The sequence below is a fragment of the Danio rerio genome, chromosome 9 (genome assembly GCF_052040795.2).
Source record: "Danio rerio strain M-AB ecotype USA chromosome 9, GRCz13ab, whole genome shotgun sequence".
NCBI classification, from domain to species: Eukaryota; Metazoa; Chordata; class Actinopteri; order Cypriniformes; family Danionidae; genus Danio; species Danio rerio.
The window spans coordinates 40470502-40493362 of record NC_141029.1 but is presented as its reverse complement, the minus strand read 5'-3'; the positions used below and the strand labels follow the sequence as shown (position 1 = coordinate 40493362).

Here is a 22861-nt window from a genome sequence, read left to right as displayed (position 1 = left end):
TTGAACAATCCCTTTAATAGCAAAAATCATGGCACACCACTGGTCAAATTATTTTTACAAATGTGTTTTGCATTTATTTGATCTAAAAACATTTTTTTATTGTAAATCTTTTTTTAAAAGATAAGATATGATGATTAGTTTTATACTTTTTTTTGGCAACACAACGCTAATGTTTTAACTTCAGAAGAAAATTTGTTTTTTAAAAATTGAAATAAAAATCACAATTTGGTTGATTAAACCTGATTATTATGCAACATAATATGCAACATATGAAAACATTTGCTATTCTGACCAATTGTCATTTTCTGGAAGATAGACATCTTTTAAATGATAACATTTGTAAAATTGTAAATGGAAGAAATGATATCAAAAATGTATAGAATATAACTACAAGTGAAAATTGTATTTTACTCAAACCAACATCTATTGAATAAAGTAAATCTACAGAAACTGTTAATTCTCACACTGAATTACAGTGACAATAAAACATTTACAATGATTTTAAAAAAGTTGAACCTTCCCTTCCTCAAAAACTCCTGAAATGTAGAATGCATCTCAGTTTTTACAAAAATATCAATGAGAAAAAAAACTTTTTCAAGATTAATAATATAATAATAATAATAATAATAATAATAATAATAATAATAATAATAATAAAAATAATAATAATAAGCATAATAAATGATTATTCTCTAATTCAAGAAAAAAACTATAATCACAGATCATGTGACAAGACTCATGTGACACTGAAGACTGAACTAATGATTATGCTGAAAAAGTGGTTTAAAAATAACAATAGCTGTATGTGTCAATTTAACACATTTTCACCTATTTTATTTAAATAAAAAATTACATTCCACAACAATCTTTTGAAACAAGATTTCAAATAAATGCAGCCTTGGAAAACATAAGAGACTTTAAACTTTTTTTTTTACAAACTTTACCGTAGGTCAAAACACTGAAATGTCTTTTAAAATAAACCCTCTGGTACATATATACACCTCATTTAGGGTTGGATGGTACTGGAACAATCTGACATTGCAATATTTTGTTTTGTTTTGCTATGTTTTGCTGTTATATACATTGCTATATGAATACAGCTTCCACAGAAGCTGTTCATTTAGATCGACTGGAGTGATCAACTCTTTTTCTACGCAGTGATATCTGCATAAAATATAATAAATTACCAGCATATATAAATATGATGGAGCGAAAATAAAGGTTAAATAAACAGTGCTATGTGGTTTTCTTGGGAGTCAGAAAATATTTGAATATGGAAATTGAACAAGTAAACGTAAACTAACAATTTAAAATATATAATAATTGTATACAATTTTATAATAATAATATTTGATCATATTTATTTTTAGTATTGCAGATACACACATATTGATGTCAATGCTCAAACAATATATTGTTCAGCTCTAACCTCAATCATCCTGAAATCTATGATAAAACAACTTACCACAAGCCAGCCAGTCCGTAAGAAGAGCACCACTCCAAAGATGTTGATCATGCAGGTAGTGAAGACTCCATCCCAAGTGCCGAAAAGCACAGGTTCCCAGACAAAAAGCTGCACCTTCCACCAAGGTTGAGCATTAATCTGGGAACCCTACACAAACCAGTGTCACTCAAATCTAAATAAATCCCTATTAATGCCTGTTCCCCCACCCAATCTGCAATAGCATCTAAAACATTACCATTTTAATTGCATGGCAAAACTTACAGATTGAACATTACCTGTGCGTCTTCATGAAATAACTCTTGCACTTGAGGACTCATTCTCTCTCCTGGGTAAGGTTACAGTAGCTGGATCTGAGGAAAGAAAGCATTTTCTGTCAGTAATTTGAAGAGCCCTAGAAGCCAGTTTTAATAATATTTGGCAAGCAGGAAGCCTCAACCGGAAATTTAATATTTTTTAATATTTTAATATTTTGTATCCCTATGATGTTTGTACCCTGCTGAAAAAACAGCAAATGCTAGTAATGTATGTTTTGATGCTGGTCGTAATACTGGTCAGGACTGGGCATGGGCCGGTGTAAGATTCTGACGTTATGGATAACCTTGGATAACAATATCACGGTATCATGATATCATGAATGTCTGGGAAAAAACAAAAAATACCCCCTACAACTGCAACAAAAACTTACATATGCAGTAGGAATGGTATAGCAGTAAGTGTTTTAAAACCTTGACTTTTTCAAACCGCGGTAAACCTCAAAACCGATTATCGTCCCATGTCTAGTCAGGACCAGCATTTAGACCAGCATCGAGACCAGCAAAACCAGCACTGAAACCAGCAAGACCAGCATCAAAACATACCTTACCAGCATACAGTATGCTGTTTTTCAGCAGGGTTATAAACTGCCTTAATGTAAAAACAACATTGAATTGACATCTAATAAGTCAGTTACATGACTGCCCTGTAATACATTTTTTTTCTTGTGCTAATTTTAGAAATCATTTTTATGTCGAGACGACACATCAAAAAACGCGTCAAAAATGCAAATCGATTTGTTTTCAAAACCTTGAGGTATATTTGACATACACACAATGATGCATATTGACCGCCAAAATAACGACACCAAAAGAACGAATTACACAAAAAGTAATAATATAAAAATGATATTAATCTGAAGGCTTCAATTGCAAATTTACACTAGATTTTGTCTCCCTATGATGTTTGTAAACTGCCTTGATGTAAAAACTGATCAAATTGACATCTGGTATTTGTGTCAAAAACACATCAAAAAGCGGTTACAACTGCCCTGTAACAAAATTTCTGACGTGTTTCTCTACATCAAATACTTTAAAAAACTGATTAGGATTACAGTATCTGGATCTGAGGAAGGAAAACACTTTCTGTCAGCAATTTAAAGAGCCCTAGAAGCTGGCTTTAATAATTTTTGCCAAGCAGGCAATGTCCACCCCAGCAGGTGCCTTGATGTTAAAAAGTATGACGTCAAAATACGTCAAGAATGCAAATCGACTCTATGTCAAAACCTTGAGGTGTATTTGACATCCACACAAAGATGCATTTTGACCACCAAAATAACGACTCCAAAATAACTAATTAAATTTTGAGTTAATCTGAAAGCTTTAATTGCAAATTTACACCAGATTCCTACAATGCTAAACTGCCTTGATGTAAAAACGACATGACATCTAATATTTGCAGTGAAAACACTTCACGGTTTCATGAAAACACTTCACGGTTTCATGACTGCCCTGTAATAATTTTTGAGGTGTTTCTTATGCTAATTTTAGATATTAATTTTTATGTCAAAACGACATCAAATATGACGTCAAAAACACGTCAAAGATACAAATCGATTTGATTAAAACCTTTATATTTGACATCCACGCAAAGATGCGACCACCAAAATAACGACGCAAAGAATAGAACATTTGTATTATCCTAAAAGGTTCAATTGCAAACCCCCACAATACTTTTAAACTGACTTCATGTAAAATTGACATCTAATATTGGCATAAACACGTCAAAAATCGGTTACATGACTGCTCTGTAAGAATGCCAATTTTGGATGTCGTTTTGACATCAAGTAATTAGTTAACTGACATCAAATTGATTTGCATTCTTGACGTGTGTTTTTATTATTTTTGTCGTTTTGACATCAAGGTGTTGAACGTAGCGTGGTCCACAAAATCTGTTAATAAATTACACGTTGGGAACTATTAATAATCAACAGCCCATAGACATTCCGCATTTGAACCACATTAAACTACTTCAAAATGAAAGGCAAACAAACTTAGGAAGTTCACGTGAGTATAACTACAGACGGGTAAGTTACTAAAGTAGTACAAAAAGGTAGTTTACAAATCTCAAGTCTACAAGAAATGCAGCGACCATCGAGACTACATAAACATGTAAAGTGCTGATTTGTGATATAAACGGTAAAATTATTGCGCAATCATAAAGACAAACGCACACATACCTGCGCTGTGCTCCCGGATGCAGGAGCAGGTGGAGAATGTGGGAGAGACACGAGCAGTGCACACCTGAGGAATTGCGTGATCCGAATCATTTCAGCGAATCGGTTCTTTTGAACGGTTCGTCTATTCTTTTACCTAAACGTTCGTAAGCAATAGTCCTTCTGCTACGTTCTTCTGCTTCCTACAAAGTTCTAAATCTTTGCTGCTGAAGTAACTTAATAAACTGCCCCATCATTCAACGCCGTTTATTAGTTAAAAACTGAGTTGTATTCAGTTTTATATTTGAGCTGCCTCGCCAGCTGTCTTTGTACTGCTGTTATTAATGGAAACGCAACGTGTTCAAATAACGTCATTAAACAAATATCTGTTCTGTCAGCGCCACCTCAGGTGTGTGCTGTCAGTGTAGCTCTCTTGTTTTTCACTGTTCTTCAGCCGCTGCTTCTTTTTCCCTTCATTTATGTACGAATAAACGATTACAGGGGGGAATGTCACAGTAGAGATTCTCTTCATATGAATTAAAATCCTTGGTCATGTATAAACTAATACATAATTTGAAAGTGTTTAAAAGTTTTTCAGCGAATCGGTTCTCTGGAACGGTTTGTCTATTATTATTTTAAAAATTTATCATTTGAAAGTTTGTTTCCTTCTTTCAGCAGCAACCCATCACTGGGAAACATCCATAAACACTCACACACATACACTGTGGCCAATTTAGCTTACCTAACACAGTGGCGAAGTGGGTTGCCTCACAGAAAGGTCACTGTTTCGTGCCTTGGCTGGGTCAGCTGACATTTCTGTGAGGAGTTTGCATGTTCTACCCATGTTCATGTGGGTTTCCTCCGGGTGCTCCGGTTTCCCCACAAGTTCAAAGACATGGGCTATAGGTGAATTGGGTAAGCTAAAATTGTCCGAAGTGTATGTGTGCGAATTTGTTGTGTATGGATGTCTCCCAGTACTGGGTTGCAGCTAGAAGGGCATTCGCTACTTAAAACATGTGCTGGATAAGTTGGCAGTTCATTCTGCTGTGGCGACCCCAGATTAATAAAGGAACTAAGCCGAAAAGAAAATGAATGAATATATGCATTGATAATCATATCCTTTGGCCAATTTTAAAGACAATTTTCTCAATATTTAGGATTTTTTTTAACCCCAGGGTGCCAGATATTGCATAGTTGTTTCTCAGCCAAAGATTGTAATGAACCAAACATCAAAACAAACATATGATTTATTATATATTTTAGATGTTGTATAAATCAAAATGTAAAAAATGACACTTATATGACTGTTTTTGTGGTACGAGGTCAAATGAGTTATTTTTAAAAGTTTTAGTAAATTATTATTTGTATATTTCATTTATTTTTGGACATTGCTTACATATTTGAAATTTCATTATTTGGAATTTTGTTATTCTTAAGGTTAAGGTCATAAAAAACGTCAATTATAAAAAAAACAACCCTACTATAATGTATTTCTTGAATCCGTTATAAAAAATTATGTTTTTTTTTTTTTGTTTAAGATTCACTCAGTAGTGCTCATACTAAGAGCCACTAGGAACCACCCATTCCTGTGGTGAGTGATGTAGATCAGCAAACATGGAAACAGCACTCAACACCTTGATGTTTTGGAAATTTAATATTACACAAGAAGAGGCACGCAATCAAAAACATCCAATCAGAACTTTCCCCCATGTCTTAGGCAAAGTATTGCATTAAAGTATATTCTATGGAAGTAACTCGGCTACAATAAAATGGATACATATAAAAATATAACCAGTGTACAAAGACAGTCAGAGGACATGCACTCCCCCAATAAAATGAAATGTCTAAAAACTATTTAGAAGAGCTCTCTTACTAAATAAAACCATTCAGCTTTCCACTCAAGTTAAACTTGGGGGGGAGATTAAGGACAACCATAATGCATTCAATAACAGATATGACCAACACCAATTTAAGATTACTCAAAACATTTAAAAAGAAAACAATCATAATTTACTATCAGAAAATAAAGCAAAAACAAGGCATTAAGCTCTTCCCTCAAACCACCATTTCACTTTCAGAAATTTCAGGTGCATCTGTAGCAGTAATTATTGATTAAATATTTTAATGCAGGAATCACGTGATATTGAAATGATAAATAACTCCTTACAATGTCTTTTTTTAATCCAATTAAAACTGCATTCAGAGGCAATTCATAGAGAGGACAGTACATTTGTCATTTTACAAACAACAACACAAACATGACTGTCACAACTGTTGTGCTGAGAGTCATCAGGGACTGTAGGAATGAGTAAATCGAAATGGCAGCAAATATTCTCAAATCAAGTTGCACTCTCTCTAAATACTACATCTCAAGAAAAGTGCACAACTTAAATTACACAACCTATTTACAGCATGTATATAAACAAAGGAATAAAGGAATGTTTAGGCACACAGAAAAATAACTGTAATCAAAAACATGGTAAACGTCTTTGACAGCCAGATCATGCAGATCATGAACAAAAAAAAAAAAATACTCACTGGACTGCTCTTGATGGACTCACGAAACAAGCAGAATGAACGTGTGTGAATTGTTTACCCAATCCTCTGAGCAAAATTTACTAGGTTCAGAGAGTATTTGGTCCCTCTTTAAATAAGGGGCAAACAGGTTAGTAATAAAAGTATAGCTGCTGTTTGCGGAGTTGCTTAATGATCCTCTGCTGAGATTTTAAGAGATTCAATGTATTGTTACAACCCCTTTTTGTCTAGGGGAGTGGGGTTGCACATTTAACTGAGGAATTGCTTATTGCAAAAATTAAAAAACAAATTGTGATACAAAGTAAAGATGGACAGCAAGAATAAGAGGAAAAATTTCATCTGATTTCATCTAAAGCTGCGGTCACACTGGACTTTTCCCTCCTAGACTTCCATTCATACGCATGCGAATGCCTCAGGCTTGAAACGCAAGCTTGTGCGACAAGTTTTGCAGTTCGCTGCGTTGGAAAGTTCAGGCTTGGTGAATTTTGACCTGCGAAATTGCATCACTTGACTGCGTGAGACCAATCAAAGATCAAAACATGACCTTTCTGTACAGAAATTTGAAATATGGACCAATCGCTCTCTTTTAAAATGTCTAATCTTCTTGTTTAATCCCACCACTTTTCGCAGCGCCATACTACAGAATTTTGCATGCACAAACTCTAGTGTGACCTCAGCTTACGGCTGTGACTGAAGTCAGTAAAAGTTTTGTGTTTCTCTTCTGTGTTTATCAGCAGGTTTTCATCATCAGTGCTCAACCATCCCCTAACTAATCTTGTCATGGTCTCATTAACTTGAGTAACTTCAACTCAATTTAGAGAGGGACCAAATTTCTAAACTGAGTAAATTTGAGGATTTTGCTGTGTACTAAACCATTCAACGATTTACATAAGAATGCTTTAAAGAAATTCAATGAGTACAGGTTGGCATGATACTATGATTATAAATCATCAAACTAAGATTAATCAAGTTACATTTAAGAGGCAAGCAGGTAAATTTCCGTAATCGGAAAAATAAAGTTTAATGTACATGATTAGTTAAAAAGCTAACATAGAAAGATGTGCAACAAACATGTTATGCTTACGTATAGATTTTAGTACAATTTTAGCAAACATTACACCATTTTTTTATTCAATAATTCAATAAGCAATCTGATTTTTGAAAGCATTTGCTAATGAATGGGGTGTTTTGAGACAAAGAAAAGGCATATGAATATGATCTCAACCATACATTCTTAAATCACCTTTGCTGATTTTGCTCTAAACTGATTATATCAGATTTCAAGATTTCACACTTAGCTTATTTGATAAGCTTATTTGGCATGCTGTCCCGGGAGAGAGCCCTGAACTTATAAGACCCTCGAGCCCTGGGCTCCCTTCCGCAAGCAGGGTGTGAGGGGAGTTTGGGCTCAGGTAGATCATGATGAACTTCCCCGACTTATTTCTGGCTAATGACAGATATAGGGATGGCTAAAGGGATATATACAGCTTGCTAAGAGCTTGACTATGATGCTAATTGGTTTGTTCAATTTACTTAGGTTGCCTGTTTTTTGGACTTTGGGAGGTAACAGGAGAACCCAAGGAAAACGAGCAAACTCCAGACAGAAATGTCATCTGGTTTAGTAGGGACTTTAACTTGCTGTGGGGCAACAGTGCTAATCACTGCGCTGCATGTCACCCATCTAAAGGAGGGGGAGTAGGGGTGTGTGGAGGAGATTCTTCAAGATGAAGGTACTGAAATAAGAAACTCTGGTCATATATAGCGAGTTAAGAATCATCTGATTGGTAAATCACTAGTAAGCTAATGCAAGACCAGCTGTGGACAATCATAAGCATGTGATCCTCTTGAAATTAGTTTTAATTAAAGTTTACTAATGGAGATGTGCATTTTACAGATGGAGGGAGGGAACTGAAAAGTGCTTTAAAAAAACAAAAAACTGCCAATGAGCTCAAAGTGCTATATAATGGGTCATTTTTTGTTTTATCAAATCTTGAGTGCATCAGGAAACTCAAGAATACAGGCTTGACCAAATAAATAAATAAAGTGATAAATGCCCTAATCGTCTTGGAACTAAGTTAGGCATAATGAAGATAACGATGAAGTGCATACCTGCTGTGTCTGTTGCCTTGGACAACAATTAAAACGACATCCTCAAAATGTGGCATACAAGAAATCAAACCGTAACGTACTGATTCTGACAGATGTAGCTTTTGCTGATTATAACCATCATTTTGATCAAATAATCTTAGGACAAAATGTGCAAAAATAATTCAAGATTATATAGTCTTATAAAATTATGGGCTAGGTCCATACAAACACAGTATGATGATAGCTGAAAATTGCTGCTTTGTGAGATTCTTTCAAGGAGCGGTGAATGCAAGAACATATGAAAGTCAATAAATGCATAAAAGATATATAGAGTAACTAGGGTGCGATAAATGTCACTATTTAATCATTGATAACAAAGAGGAACAACCTAGTAAGTGCCTTACTCAAGTCTAGGGCATCAAAGTAAGGTACTTTCAGTAACTCTCTAGACAACATGTCACGAAATTAATTCAAAAGAAAGGAAATGGATTGTAATGAAAGGTTAGGGCAGTTTCTATTAGGTCACTCAGTTGAGAACTGAACACTAACAAGTGGCTAAATCTGATTTTTTAAAGTCCATGTGAACCAGAAGTGGCTGAGACTTTTATTCCAGTATGTTGATGTACTTCCATTTTTGCAATGTACTTCATTGCAACCTACCAGTAAGGGGCCGTGGTTAAGAATATTGCTATGGATCAAGTTGACGTCAACAGAGAAGGATCGCCACTACAAATGTAGAAGCAAATGGTCAGACTTTGACTAAAGATTACCAAAACAAACAAAAAACATTCAGTGGATTAACCTGCACAGATTAACTATAACAATTTAAGATAGCAAAGTAAACATAGTCAATTTTGATTTCACACGGACTTTAAAATTTTCTCTTGGGAAAGATACTTTAACCCAATAAATTCACACTACTACATAAAGTAGTAAACTGAATGCTTGATATCTGGAACGCAAAGACTAACCAAGTTGGTGAGCCATAGTGTGTCCATGCACTACAAATAATGCAATGACACAGAATATTCTATGTTCTACATTAGAATAATGAAACTTAATGTGCACGTGACTCAGCTCCCTTGATTCTTACACAGGCGTGATTGTTTAGAGATTGAATTGGAAAATCATAAGTATTTGCACAGAGATCACATTGCCTTCACTGACAGAACTATAAAGTGCCTTTTAAATGCTTCAAATCGTTAAAAGCTTTTGTTCAGCCAAAGGTTTGGCTGCTTGTAGCATCTGGTGATGAAGTTAGTTGAGTTCTTGTTTCATTAACCAGAGAGAACTCTGGGAAGTCCGCCCCTCCATGACCTCTCAGGGTAACTTGTCCACTGGCAATGCTAAACTGTGGGGATATTCCAGATCGAGAGCTTGGGAATTGAGATCGAAAGTTCTGATCGAAAGTAGTGATCTGAAATGTCTGGCTGATGCTTTGAGGGTCAGTCTTTTTGGGAGAGGTCACTTGGTCGAGGAAGTCCTCGGTTGGTGAAACTGAGGAAGGGTTTGTCTCATCACCTGAAAAGGAGAAGGAGTGTTGGGTATCTACTAAAAGGTTAAAGTTAGGTTTCTCCAAGGTGGATCTTAATGGAGAGTTCATGGTCGGTCTGAACCGGGGTGGGGAGGTGAACTGCTTCTCTGTGGAGAACAAAGGCTGACCAGCGAGACTGGCACTGTCATTTACAAAAGTAAGACTCTGGTTGTTAAGGTAGGTGTCGTTCTGACTGGTCCTTTCCAGTGCCTGCTGGAGAAACTTGGAGTACTCCTGCAAAAGGCTGGCCTTCTCAGTCGGAGGTGCTTGTGAACTGGTTACCAAAGCTTCCGCGGGGCTACTCTCATCAGAAGAGTTGATGGAGATGCTGGATGTGACCTCAGTGTCTGCCACACTAAAGGAAATCTCTGCCTGCCCATTGGCCTTATTGGAGTAGTGATCAAGAAGCGTCTGCAGGACTTCATCTGGAAGCACGTTTTTCTCATTACTGGACTTTATTTCCACGTTTAGCGTCTGAGTCTCAGAGAGGATTGTGGCAGGAACGGTCTCATCGATGACAGTCGCTACAGATGCTTGAGTGACAGATGACTGTGATACGATGCTGCTCACGTTGAGCGCATAGTCTCGACTAGTGTTCGCCGTAGCTGCCTGAAGATATCGCCTTTTCTTGACAAACTGCATGGCGTCGTCATAGTTTGTGCTGCTCCCTGTAGGTTTCGCTTGTCCTACTTGTAGGGCTTCAACTGACTCCATGTCAGGATTGGTCTCTACATCCAACAAACCTTTGTTATCCACAATCTCAAATGTGTATCTTGTTACTTTGCTCTCTTCGAATGAGGACAATGGAGAGAGACTCTGGGACTGCTCTAGAGCCTGCTGTTTGAAACCTCTTCTGCTAGCAATTTTCTTTAAGACTAGTTTTGGAGGACTGATAATTTCATCGTTGGATTCCTCTCCTGCAAGATGCCTGCTGCCAGGTGGGGAATCAGGGAGCTCCACAGAATAATCGGTCACAACATATTCATCCTTCACCTTGGTGGCTACAGCATAAAGAGGAAGACACTCACTTTTGGCAAGTCGATCTTCCGTCTTTTCATCCATATCAGCTTCAACCACTTTATCAACAGCAGGGTTTGTGATTGAGGCCCGACTTTTATCAGAGGTCTTCTGACGTTTCTTCTTGGGAAGGGTGCAATCCTTAGCAGGAAAAGAGAAGCCCAAGTTCTCTGGAGTGCGAAGAGGACTATCTTTGACAGCTGTTTTCTGCACCTTCCTGTCTTTATTCTCATGGCACATTCTTCTGTGCTTCAGTACTCTGTCAGTTCTGGAGAAGAACTGTGGGGGAAAATACGATTACAGTTGCATACCAAAACCCATAATATATATCTAAACACAGACCTCAGGGCCACTTAAACGCCTGAGTTGGTACAGGTATTGTAATGCTGCGTTCACACCACTAGTGAATGAAGGGTGAATGCGTAAATGATTTACATTTTAAGTCAATGCAAAGATGTGAAAACACATCTTGTGGCTCGTTTCGCGCAAATGAGGTGGCGCAAATAACGCGATTTGCACGAATGAAGTGGTGCGAGTTAAGCGTTTTTCAGGTTTGACACTCGAGTTGAAAAAACTGAACTTCAGCGAACATTTGTGCCACATTACCCAATCAAATGTTTTCTCTTGTAGGGGCATGATTATGATGTAATGCCTGTTGTTGGTGTCCTGAGGGGAAATCCTCTTGCCGTTCATCAAACTGAGCTCGGCTGAAGCACCGCTGGAAACCTCCATCATCCAGGTTCTCAAACTTGAGGAGTTGATGAACTCACAGAGCTGGGTGCACCTCTGAAAGATCTAGTGGACTCAGACATGACGCCGAACAAATCTATGCTGTTTTTCAGCCTAAATAAAGCACAGCTACTATTTCAATAAAATCCATGTTAGCCATTTAGCAACAAAGCTAAAGTCACCGAGCAGACAGATGTCCTGCACATGATGCAAATTCAAGTCTATTGTGAAGTAAATTTGACATGCGAATAAAGCAAACTTGGCGCGCAATGAAGTGAGTAAACAAAATGTTCACGTGTCTATTTACATGCTAATAGTGCAATTTGTTTGTGCATGCCACATCTGGTGTGAACATAGCATCAAAATCACAAACAAAGCCAACCCTAAACATTTTCATAATATTGCCAGTCAAAATATTACCTGATGGCAATAGTCACACTGATAAGGCTTTTCTCCACTGTGTGTCCTCTTATGTCTCTCCATGTGGTACTTCTGTATAAATTTCATTCCACACTCATCACAGCGAAAGGGTTTTTCTCCTACAAAAGTTAAATGACAGGATTTTATAAATGATATAACAAACTATTTAGGCAAATTGAGTAAGCCTGAAAGTTGATATAAAATGGGGACTTTGCAAGACTGCTTTTATAAATATAGGTAAGTGAACACAAGTATAAAGAAATGACACGTTTTGCTAACCTGTATGGATCTTCTCATGTCTCTGAAGCAGGTACTTCTGAATAAAGCGCATGTCGCATTGATTGCACTGGAAAGGCTTTTCACCTGCAAATAGTACATTTTACTTCATAGTTTTGTTCTTTATATAACTATTACTCCCACAGGACTAGGGTAAGGAATACTACATCACTTACCCGTGTGAATGAAGACATGTCTCTGCAAATGGTAGTTTGTCCGAAAAGCTGCATTGCAGTGCTCACAGATATGAGATTTTGGGTTCTGGTGTCCAAGTGAGCCATCTTCGTTTATAGTGAGAATCTAACAAGATGGAGAAAATAAAGTTCACAACAACTTCATATTTCATGTATGTGCTCCTTTAGTGTTATGATACTGGGCGGTCAATAAAATGACTGATAATGAATGTCAGTTTATCTTACACTGCATTATAGTTTGTAGGGTTATTTTTAAGTGTACACACAATCAGCTCAAAGGGACCACTCAACAAACTCATCACAAGTTGTTCAATTTCTTTTTCACAAATGTTCTTTCACTATTGAAGGACAGAGATCATTTATAGAGAAATCTTGAATGGATTATATTAAACCTTTGCAGGCGAGCGCTGCTTTCTCTTCTTCTTTTTGTGACAGTCAGATGGGTCCCTCCCTGGTTTCTTCTCCTTTTTATTTAGAATCAATGAGTCTGGCACTTTCATCTCCTGCTTTATATTTACCTAACAAACAAAAAAACAACAACAAAAATCATTCAGTCATTCATTTTCGTTCGGCTTAGTCCCGTTATTCATCAGGGGGTCACCACAGCGGAATGAACCGCCAACTTATCCAGCATATGCTTTAAAAAGTGGATGCCCTTCCAGCTGCAACCTGTCACTGGGAAACAACGATAATCAATATTTTAAATTATGCACTAAAGGTTTGAGGATTTTGGATACATCATAAATAAGTACTTTTTTTTTAAAATGAAGATTTTAATCCGTTTCTCACTTAATGTGCATAAAAGGGTGTACTCATTCTTGAACTAGGGTTGGGCGATGTCTAATGTGAAACATCGCGATGAACGATGAATTAATTATTTGTAGCCTGCCGTTTCAACTACCTGACCTCTTGGTCAACTACCTGAACAAATGGTCTTTGTTTTACCCATAACCAAATCATAAATAAATAAAAATAAGTTACACACCAATTGCCACCTGTCAATAACTGTTTCCGCGGGACTCTGGCATGAATAGGCAGAGTGATCTGTGTCATTAAATAGGCGTTGACAAACTTGGTTGGTAAAAAGGTGCACAACCAACAGGAACAAGCCAACAGTATCTGAGGTTTTTACTAAAATGACTAAGTACAGGCGTGAAACCGATAGTTTGAAGCAGTGTATTGACAGTGACACAATACCTGATAGGTTTAAAAGACGTTAATGACAAGATTAATTAAATATCACTTTTAATAACAATAGTGAGAAGCGATCCAGCGATACATCCTTGATAAACTGTCCGACGTGCTAGCTGACTGCTGGAGCTCAGTCAGACTCGCGTATATGCAGCAGCACAACAGAGTGGCTGTTTCTCAATATGCGTTCTTCAGCGGTCTTGCGTCCTCGTGTTCTCGTGCAACGTCATCATCAGCTGCCCAAGCTCAGTTCCAATACTTAAAGGGCCATGAAACCCCCTCGTTTCAGCAGGGTGTTTTCACACCTCTACGTTGGAAAAAGTCAGAAAAGTAGGCGTGTCCAGCTCTGTTTAGGGGGGAGTGTCGGAGGAACTAAAGTGGGATGGTGTGGTAGTGTCTATTTGGGCATGCGCGAGTTTCAGAGTCAAAATACACACACAGGAGAAAGTAATGGTGTTTAACCTACATGGACATTTGTAGGCGAATTATTTGCCAAATTATTAAATGTTGGACTTTAACTGCAGTTTGGCTCTTTGATTCAGGGAATTCATTCATGCCTCTCGCGACAAACAAGATATTTGATTCGAGGAACTGCTCTAAGCGTGTATTTTTCATGCAATGTTTAATACCGCACGGCGAATGATAGAAAAAACCCTCTGCATTTCCCGGAAACTTAGATGCTCTCAGCAGGTGAGTATGAGTGTGGTGCTAACATGTTTACACTCGGTGCAATAGTTAACTTAGTTCGATACGAACAAACTGAATAAACAAAGAGCACTGGTCGCTCACTTACCAAATCTGTAGAGACAGGACAATCACCAGCAACTAGAGCCGCGTCTTTATGAAGAGAATACTACAAGGGAATCTGGATCTCAGCGTTTGCAGATGAGAACAGCTCTCAGGTAAACAATAATCCTCCTTAGACATGTAAGTTATTGTTGTCGAGCGTCGCGTACACTGTTAATCCACACGTGACTCCAGTTGAGCTCCCACAGAGAGAAAATGAAAACAAAACTTAACGGCAGCAAACTATAAAAGCAACACTTCACGCTTGTTTTGCCAACACAACGTGGCGTCTTTGTCGTGTAAACACGGTGACACTAATGAATATTAATGAAGTTGCACAATAGAGCGAGCTGATTGGTTTGAACCAAGCCTTACTCATGCATTAATGCATCACACTGTAAGACGTAATAAGACACTCTGGTACAGACGTCCAGTCTGCACGCTGGAATACAACGCTATTATGTCATGACCGTGACGCAGCTTCAAAAATTTGTTTCAAACCGGAAGTACGAATTTGCTTGAAATAACGCAAAAACAACCAATTTACACTTTTTAGTGAAATATAGGTGTCCTAATAGTGTTTTTAGCAGTGTGGGACACATATACGACTGTCAACAGCTCAAAAAATGTGTTTTGGTGTTTCGTGACCCTTTAAGACCGCAAGTACGGAGGACGCGTGAAACTTATGATCTTGATATCTAGGACGCAACGATGCAGACTTGAGCACCGAACTCGCTCTGGAAGTCCCAGAAGTCATTGCGACTGGAGGTGGGAAGCGCAGCATTTTATTTAGATTTATTATTAAAGTTCAGAGATATGACTTATTTACCTCAGGAGTTTCCCTAAATGAAACAGTGAAAGTAAACATTACCATGGACATCTTAATAAAGGAATAAACACATTAAGGGTGTTTGTTTGCTGAAATTCGTATTAAAATCTGTTTTATTTATATTGTGCAACATAGATTTATAATGTTTTATGCACAGTATATATTTTGAAAAGGGGAAAAACAATAAATCGTTGTATGAGTGCTGTAATGTTTAAATAATTTACCGCTTAAAACACGTGAAAGTCATGTGACCATCAGAAAGAACGCAGCATCTCAATTCTCAAAGGACCCGCTTTCTGTCCTTGCGGTCTCCTGAGTTCGTTCTTCTGAGGATACCTGGCAAGACCGGTCTCCACAAGAACACAAGTCCGTTCTCTGTGTTCTTGGAATTGAGAAACAGCCACTGTGTTTGTGTGTGTGGTCACGTGATGTGCATTTTCAACAGTACAATGTGGACGTGGATCATTTGCGTTCTAAAATGTCATTTTAAAATAAAGACTTATTAGTGTAAACGGGGCCAAAGTGTGTATTTTTCGCCAACAACTTACTGCTGCGACAGGGGCGGGGCGGAGGATCACAATGTTGGCTCAGCATTGTGACGTCTCTATCGGCGACGGACGATGGCATTATCTATCGACCCAACCCTATCTTGAACCATGAGTATCTCCAAAACACCACAAATACTACAATAAAACTTAAATACATTTTGTAAAGTTTAACAATAAAATTCAATTTGTTTACAATAAATTATTTACTGAAAATAAATGCACACTTATTTTACCCGACATTTACTTTTTTTACGTGGACTGACAAAGCTGCACAAGTACAAGTGACTGATCAACTGCACACTTACCGGCATACTGAGTGTATAGTGTAATTTATTGGAGATTCGATGTGAGAAAGCTGCTTCATCCTGTCCATCATTTTTGACCGTCTCCTCATGCACCATCAGGTCATCCTGAGATATCAGGTCATGTGAGGTCAGGCCTTCACCTGCCAGGTCATCGTCATCATCCTCCTCCTCATCCTCGTCATCATCATCCTCTGCCAAAAGTGGATGATTCGCCAAGCTGCGCTCCCCAAGAGTCATATCCAAACTGCCTCTTCTTCCTCTTCCATCCACCCTCGAGGGTCCCAAACCTCTGGAAGGGTGTTGAAGCCCCACAGGGCTATATTTCAAAAGCATGCCCTCCAGCTTGTCATCAATGTTCATCGCTGAACGCTGAGCAGTTGTGCTGAAGTTACAGAACCAACATAGGGATTCCAATCAGCAGTCAACACGGCACCTTTCCAACGTCAACCTGACAGAGAGAAACAACAAATTTGAGTATAAATTAAACACAACCTGGTGGATTCATGTCCTCCAGCATGATTTGAAAAAAATCCAAAAAGCATCTTGTGCTTTAATGAATACAAATACAAGTTGTGTCCCAAATGACACTATACTGTAATCAACATTTGAAGTGGATCAAAAACGTTTTTCAAAATTGTTCATAAGACAAGATTGAGTGCTGTTCGGTAGTTTAAAGACAACTTTGATGCAAGGTTTTAAACCACTTCAAATGTTGACTACTGTACACTATACCCTTATACACTTATGCACTGAAGTGTGTCCCAAATAGAACACTAATGTTTTTCTACTAACCAGAACTTAAAACCATTTCCCAGTTGATGTTGAACGGTCACCAAATTATTCAAATAAATGACCAAATGAATAAGCAGTACCAATAATATGTACAACCAAATTCACCATTGGGACTTTAATTGCTTAAGTCATTGTGAATTCAAAATAATTTTTTTTTTTTAGATGTTAGTATCAGTATGTTAGACTTAAGGATATCTAAAAGATACTATGCTTCAAAACGGTCACATAATTCGCATTAGGAAGATAGAAAGCTTGCAGTTGGTCACTTCTGCCTAAATGGATCAACATTTTTAATAGAACCTCATATTTCAGTTTCTCATCAAATCATCTGACCAATCAAATGCTCAGCTCGGTAGTATCTGAAATGTCCCGCCCCCTTAAGACATAAGGTGCGTCCCAAACCGCATACTTATGCACTATTCTATGCCATTTTGTAGTATAAATACTGTAAGTAGCGCACTCACACTGAAAACTCAGAAAAGATAAAGTGCACTTTAAATACCCGGATGATGCACTTATTCGACTATTAAAAAATAAGTGTGGAATGTTGAACACTTCACACACTCAACTGCTTTGCTCAAATAGAGGAAGGTCGGAGCTACTGATAAAGGGGCGGAGCTTTTGGGCACTGATGTTGGATTAATTTATTTCTTTTGGATTGTGAAAGCAAAATTCTCCTATTAGAGTGATTAAAGCACCTCCTGATGGTGAATGCGGTTATTCTCATGATAGTTTGGTCATTTATTTCGCTAATTTGGCCACTGTTAAACATCATCTGGGAAACGGTTTGAATTTCAGCTTAGTTGAAAAAAGTTAGTGTTCTATTTGGGATGACTACCTACATAAACTACGCTGTTGAGTGTGTAAGCACATAAGTACATAGTGCATAAGTGCAGTGTATAGTGTGCCATTTGGGATGCAGCAAAATTGCTATTGCAAAAAGCGCTTAAGCTCAACCACTCTCACTGCAAAGCTGTGATAAAAATGAAACACTAGTGGCTGTTTTTTTAAAAGGGGGTGAGACTAGTCTGTCCCACCCTGTCTTCACATTTCGGTTGAAAAAAGCGAGTAAGCATCTGAGCAGTTTAGCTTCCCATTCAAAAACCCATTGACTTTGGGACAAGGGATCGCGTTACCACAAACTCATGATACTTCCACAATTTATTCTACGACATAAAACACATCAGTAACGACCCCACTCTTGATTTTTTAAATCAGTTATGCTTCTTTAAAAAGACGTTTGCTATCAAGTTGCTAAATGGGACTACAGGCGATGTCGGAGACATTACACATCATTGAGCTGATCTGTCTAGCATAGCCTGTTTAAATTTACAGCTTGTGTCGGGCATTTGGATTTGCCTGCTGTTTGGTTAAGTATTTAACAGTTTGTAGTATTTTTCTAATTGGTCATTAATACTGTGTGTAGATAAGGCTTTCCCTTTCAGAGACCGTAAAAACAACGATGGATGTTTAATACCTGTATTTTAATTATTTGTTTATATAGCATGGATTATGATATACTAAATTAAGAGAGTAAATCTTTGTCATGGACCATTTTTCTAAAAATAAACTTGAAAAGTTGTAGGTAGCGTCCTGAAGTCAGTGTAGTCCGTTTATAGCCTAATGTTAGCTTTTTAGTTCTTGCATTTGCATTTAGGATCCAAAAGTGATAAAAGTTATTGCGTGTGAGGATTATCCAGTTAGACAAAACGTGTAAGTGTAATGAACTGTGTTTGAACAGAGCTTTTTATTTGCAATTTTCAAAAAGTCTATGGGAAAATCCTATAGAGATTTTATCAAGGGAACAAGTTTTATGCTAGCAGCCGATTTGCCTACAAGGTGACGTCATAGTTCCTCCACTCTATACTGGTCTAGCTTGTCTTTTTATGCACAAAATAAAGCAAAAAATAATTTTCAGCACCTGCTAGGCAAAAGAGAAGAAATGACAAAAAACCTAATCTGACTTGAAATGTCTTGAACAGTCATTGTCAGAATTGCCACTGGAGCATAATGCAATTTAATAAAGAAGCGTTCTTGCCATTTTATGTCAGATTTGTGCCTTAAGCCTCATTACAAATGAGCTGACACAAATTGGTTTGTAATATAGAATTTCTAACTGATTAAACGGGGCTTATAAGACAATTAATATTCAGAGAATATTATCAATCTAACACTGCTGGATGAGGACACAATGAATTGAATTAACTTGAACAAGGATACTATTGTCTTCTGTAGAGCTGAAATTGCGCTTGTTTCATAATTGATGAGCTTTGCATCATAGACAGTTATTTTCCTGTTTATTACTGTGAAGCAGCTTTTATACAACATGTGATGTATAAAGCGTTACATGGATAAATATGGCTTGATTTAACACTAACCATCAAACAAAAAGCAATATCATACGCTTGAAGAGAGAGCTCAATCAGAAAAGTACATTTGAAGAGTTTAGATGCAAAAATACCAAATTACCACAACTCCTGTGTGAGGACTGTAATTTTACTTTTATAGTGATGAAGTAGTTCTTCTAATTGTCTTTAAAGTGAAATAACTGAACATAAATATAGGACGCTGAGAGAAATGCTCAATTTAGGAGGACATTTTAGATGCAATTTAGAGATTTTGTATCTGAACTCTTCACTTGCTGTTACAAGTTGTTCTGTAGGTGATTTTGTTCTCCGTAAAACCTGATGATTTATCTTAAACCGTGGTCATTGATGATTTATAAAATGCAAGTCAATGGCTACTAGGGCTGCATGATAATGGAATAATCTAACATTGCAATATTTTTTTTTATTCTGCGATATAAATTGCGAAATTAATAAAATTTGACTTGAAAAACTACTTGAAAACAATTGCCTATTTTTGACTGATCGGAATGATTCTGTATAGGAGTGCAAACAATATAAACAATCTACAGGTACAAATTAAAAAAACAAAGATACAAATTAAAATATATTTTTAGATGTGTTTGTTTAATAAAGTGTTTTGTTTTCTATGGAGTTGAACTGGTATACAGTAATTAAATAATCAAATGTATAATAACATTGTATAATCTTTTTATAAACAATTCAATTTCAATAAAATTAATCATTGCTATTTGCTAGTTTGTCAAAGGTACAAAAGGTAGTTTCTTAAGCCTGAATGCTTTTAAAACCCTCATTCACACTGAGAGTCACACTGACAGGCCTCAAAACACTTATTTATATCCATTGAATATAATAATCCACCAAACGCATATATATATATTCTATCCATTATTAAAATCCAGACTCCTGGTAATTATTTTCCATATGGAATGATAACAATATCGTTATTTATCGTTCTTTTATAGCGATAACAATATTTTGTACGGCTGGGTGATTTGGCCTAAAATCTAAATCTCGATTAATTGAACATTTTAATTTGAATAATAATGAACGATTATTTCATCTATTTTAAGTTTTTGCCATCATAGTTTACAAGTTACATATAGTGACAGGTTTTGTACAGTAATGTATAGTTGTAACAGTTGTGAAGTGTAGTTAAAGTTTTTTTGAGAGGTGCGGGTGTATGTAAAGGCTGTGCTGGATCATATTGCATGCGTTTGGCAGAAGCATAATATCATAATATTATAATAATTATGTATAATAATATAATAATAAGTATAAATCAGCTCACCTTAACAGAATGGGGTCATGGTGACTCCACACACGGGCCGCTAGGGAAAGTATATGAAAAAATTGACCTGGCAAAATTAGAGTTCTGAATTATAGTTTCTGAATGTCGATTTCGATTGCTTTTCGATTAATCGCCCAGCCCTAATATTTCGCTACTAGTTGTTAATGCTTCCATATTTAAAAGAGTACACAAACAATTACTGAAGCCACAAAAAATAAAGGGTCCATTTAAAGGAAACACTTTCAGCCGATAAAGTTTTGGTGGCTGTAAAAACTTGGTACATATTCGGTACAATATCAACACACTTTTAAATTCCTATTGTTGCACATTTCTGCTGTGTGATTGGCTCTTAGATCAATTTATAGTAAAAAAAAAAAAAGTCCAGAGCTTATGATTGTTATTGGCAGAAGTTGTATCGTGATTCAATATAATAACGTTTATCAGCCTGGCCCTACCTACAGTACATTTCCGATGGCTGAAAGGTGAATAAATAAACAGCTAAAATTTATTTTTGGGTAGCTTAACCAAATAAAGATTTTTCAGCTATATTTCCCAATGTTATTGACCTCATATTGTGCATCCATTTTTTTTAAACATGCCTGATCATGATGAATTATTAAGCCAGGATACAAATGAACATTGTAAAACATCTTTACACATAATTATTTGCTTATTCCACAGGCCAATAGGAGCATATTACGGCATGCATATGGTAACTCTTTGCCTCTAACCAGATGAGACAGTGACTACATATACAAGACATTTGTTTTCATATTGAGTAGCTAAGCCAAATCTGACCTTAATAAAGCAAAAACTATATATTAGGTATCGTTTAGATGAAAAAAGAACTACACTAAACAAACACTTCAATTTGGTCAGACTTTGAAATTGTCAGGTAATACACAATATGACAAGTCAATCATTAATCTATACTTATGGCGACCCACAAAATAACCGCATATTTGAGTGTAAGCTTTACTCATGCAAGACTTGATAATAATACAGAAGTCTACGAACTACAAAATGAACTGAAAGTACCGGACTGTGTTTACAACAACACTCCTTCACAACACTAGCTGCCTGTTGCCGCTGTCACAGATCTAGCTGCTCGTTTCATTTGACGTAAGCTTAACGACACTAACGTATTTTAATAACAGCCTCGACGGATTTTAACATGTTAACGCAGAGTTTCAAATCGGCCCGATCTCCATCTCTAATATGCTGCCATTTCATCGCGCGCACAGAGGTCGGACTGCAGACATTTTGACGGCGGTTTGTCCCACAGTGCCCCGCGGATGAAAAGTATACGTACCGCATGTGTCGTCAGTGCGACGCTGGCTGCGGGTTCGAGCCGCTCATGACGTGTTTGTCAAACTTTACTGTGGTGCTGCGGCTAGCATACGAGGCTAGCGAGCTACATTCCATCTGCAGCTGCGCAGTGATGCATTCTGGGATCGCAGCGGACCCGCTCAAACGAGACTCAAGTGGCTGGTGGAGTTTGCTTGTTTTTAAGTATATTTTAAGCATTTTGTAGCGTTAATAATTTACAAGGTATATTCTGTCAACATTATTCGATGCATTAGCTAACATGAACTGTTGCAGAATTTATTCTTAGTTACCATGTTTAAACTTAACTGAAACCCTTGATCTTAATACATATATGAGCAATTCCAGCGTTATGGATGTGACATTTGCTGTAAAAACTCAAAACATAAATTCACATGGAAAGTATGTTAACATTATATTGAAACATCCCTTTATATTTTCCAAAACAACTAATCAGAGTTAATGGATCAGAAAAATCAATCTGTAAACATGTTTTTTTATTTTAAATAAGGAAAAAAAACATGCATTATGGATGTGACCAAAAAAAAAAGTCTGTGAGTTTACAGTATACAACACTTTGTAGAAATTCCGTGAATTAAACTGCACAACCCAAAAGAAACAATGCTAATCGAAAGGATAAGAGTCAGCTCTCTATAAAACAAACATGATTGATTTTATTTTATTTGACAATTTTGCATTTAA

The 22861-nt window shown here is 36.9% G+C and overlaps 2 protein-coding genes across 11 annotated transcripts in view; both read right to left on the bottom strand.

Moving 5' to 3' along the window:
• The window catches only part of slc12a8 (solute carrier family 12 member 8), a 39493-nt gene extending 35454 nt beyond the window's left edge, over positions 1 to 4039 (bottom strand). Inside the window, exons 1-3 of one of the 5 annotated variants that reach the window (XM_087265719.1) lie at positions 3957 to 4039; positions 1727 to 1815; positions 1466 to 1579 (exon numbers count right to left, since the gene is read on the bottom strand). In XM_087265719.1, the coding sequence (XP_087121845.1) occupies positions 1466 to 1516 (51 nt within the window). In that variant the 5' untranslated portion in view covers positions 1517 to 1579; positions 1727 to 1815; positions 3957 to 4039. Of the gene's footprint in view, positions 1 to 1465; positions 1613 to 1726; positions 1816 to 3956 lie in introns of those variants that run through there. The other 4 variants (XM_087265716.1, XM_087265717.1, XM_087265718.1 and 1 more) reach the window with 4 other exon arrangements.
• Positions 4040 to 5567: 1528 nt separating this feature from the next.
• Positions 5568 to 22283, bottom strand: znf148 (zinc finger protein 148). Of its 6 annotated transcripts, none has more exons than NM_001080180.2 (7): positions 22146 to 22283; positions 16385 to 16832; positions 13118 to 13243; positions 12708 to 12831; positions 12535 to 12618; positions 12256 to 12374; positions 5568 to 11385 (listed from the first exon to the last, which is right to left on the bottom strand). In NM_001080180.2, exons 2-7 carry the CDS (start codon positions 16742 to 16744, stop codon positions 9772 to 9774), a joined length of 2427 nt encoding a protein of 808 aa, NP_001073649.2. In that variant the 5' UTR covers positions 16745 to 16832; positions 22146 to 22283; the 3' UTR covers positions 5568 to 9771. The 6 variants fall into 6 exon arrangements, with proteins under 6 accessions (NP_001073649.2, XP_087122806.1, XP_087122807.1 ...); XM_087266680.1 differs by having other exon boundaries at positions 20834 to 22278; XM_087266681.1 differs by having other exon boundaries at positions 14710 to 16832; positions 22146 to 22278.
• Between the last annotated feature and the right edge of the window lie 578 nt (positions 22284 to 22861).

What these genes read in the sequence shown, in the direction of transcription:
- znf148 (NM_001080180.2), bottom strand. Translation starts at nt 16,744, where the DNA reads ATGAACATTGATGACAAGCTGGAGGGCATGCTTTTGAAATATAGCCCT. An exon ending in ACTATACACTCAGTATGCCG is followed by an intron (nt 13,244 to 16,384) that starts GTAAGTGTGCAG and finishes TTTGTTTGTTAG; the next exon opens with GTAAATATAAAGCAGGAGAT. An exon ending in AGTGTGACTATTGCCATCAG is followed by an intron (nt 11,386 to 12,255) that starts GTAATATTTTGA and finishes TTTCCCCCACAG; the next exon opens with TTCTTCTCCAGAACTGACAG.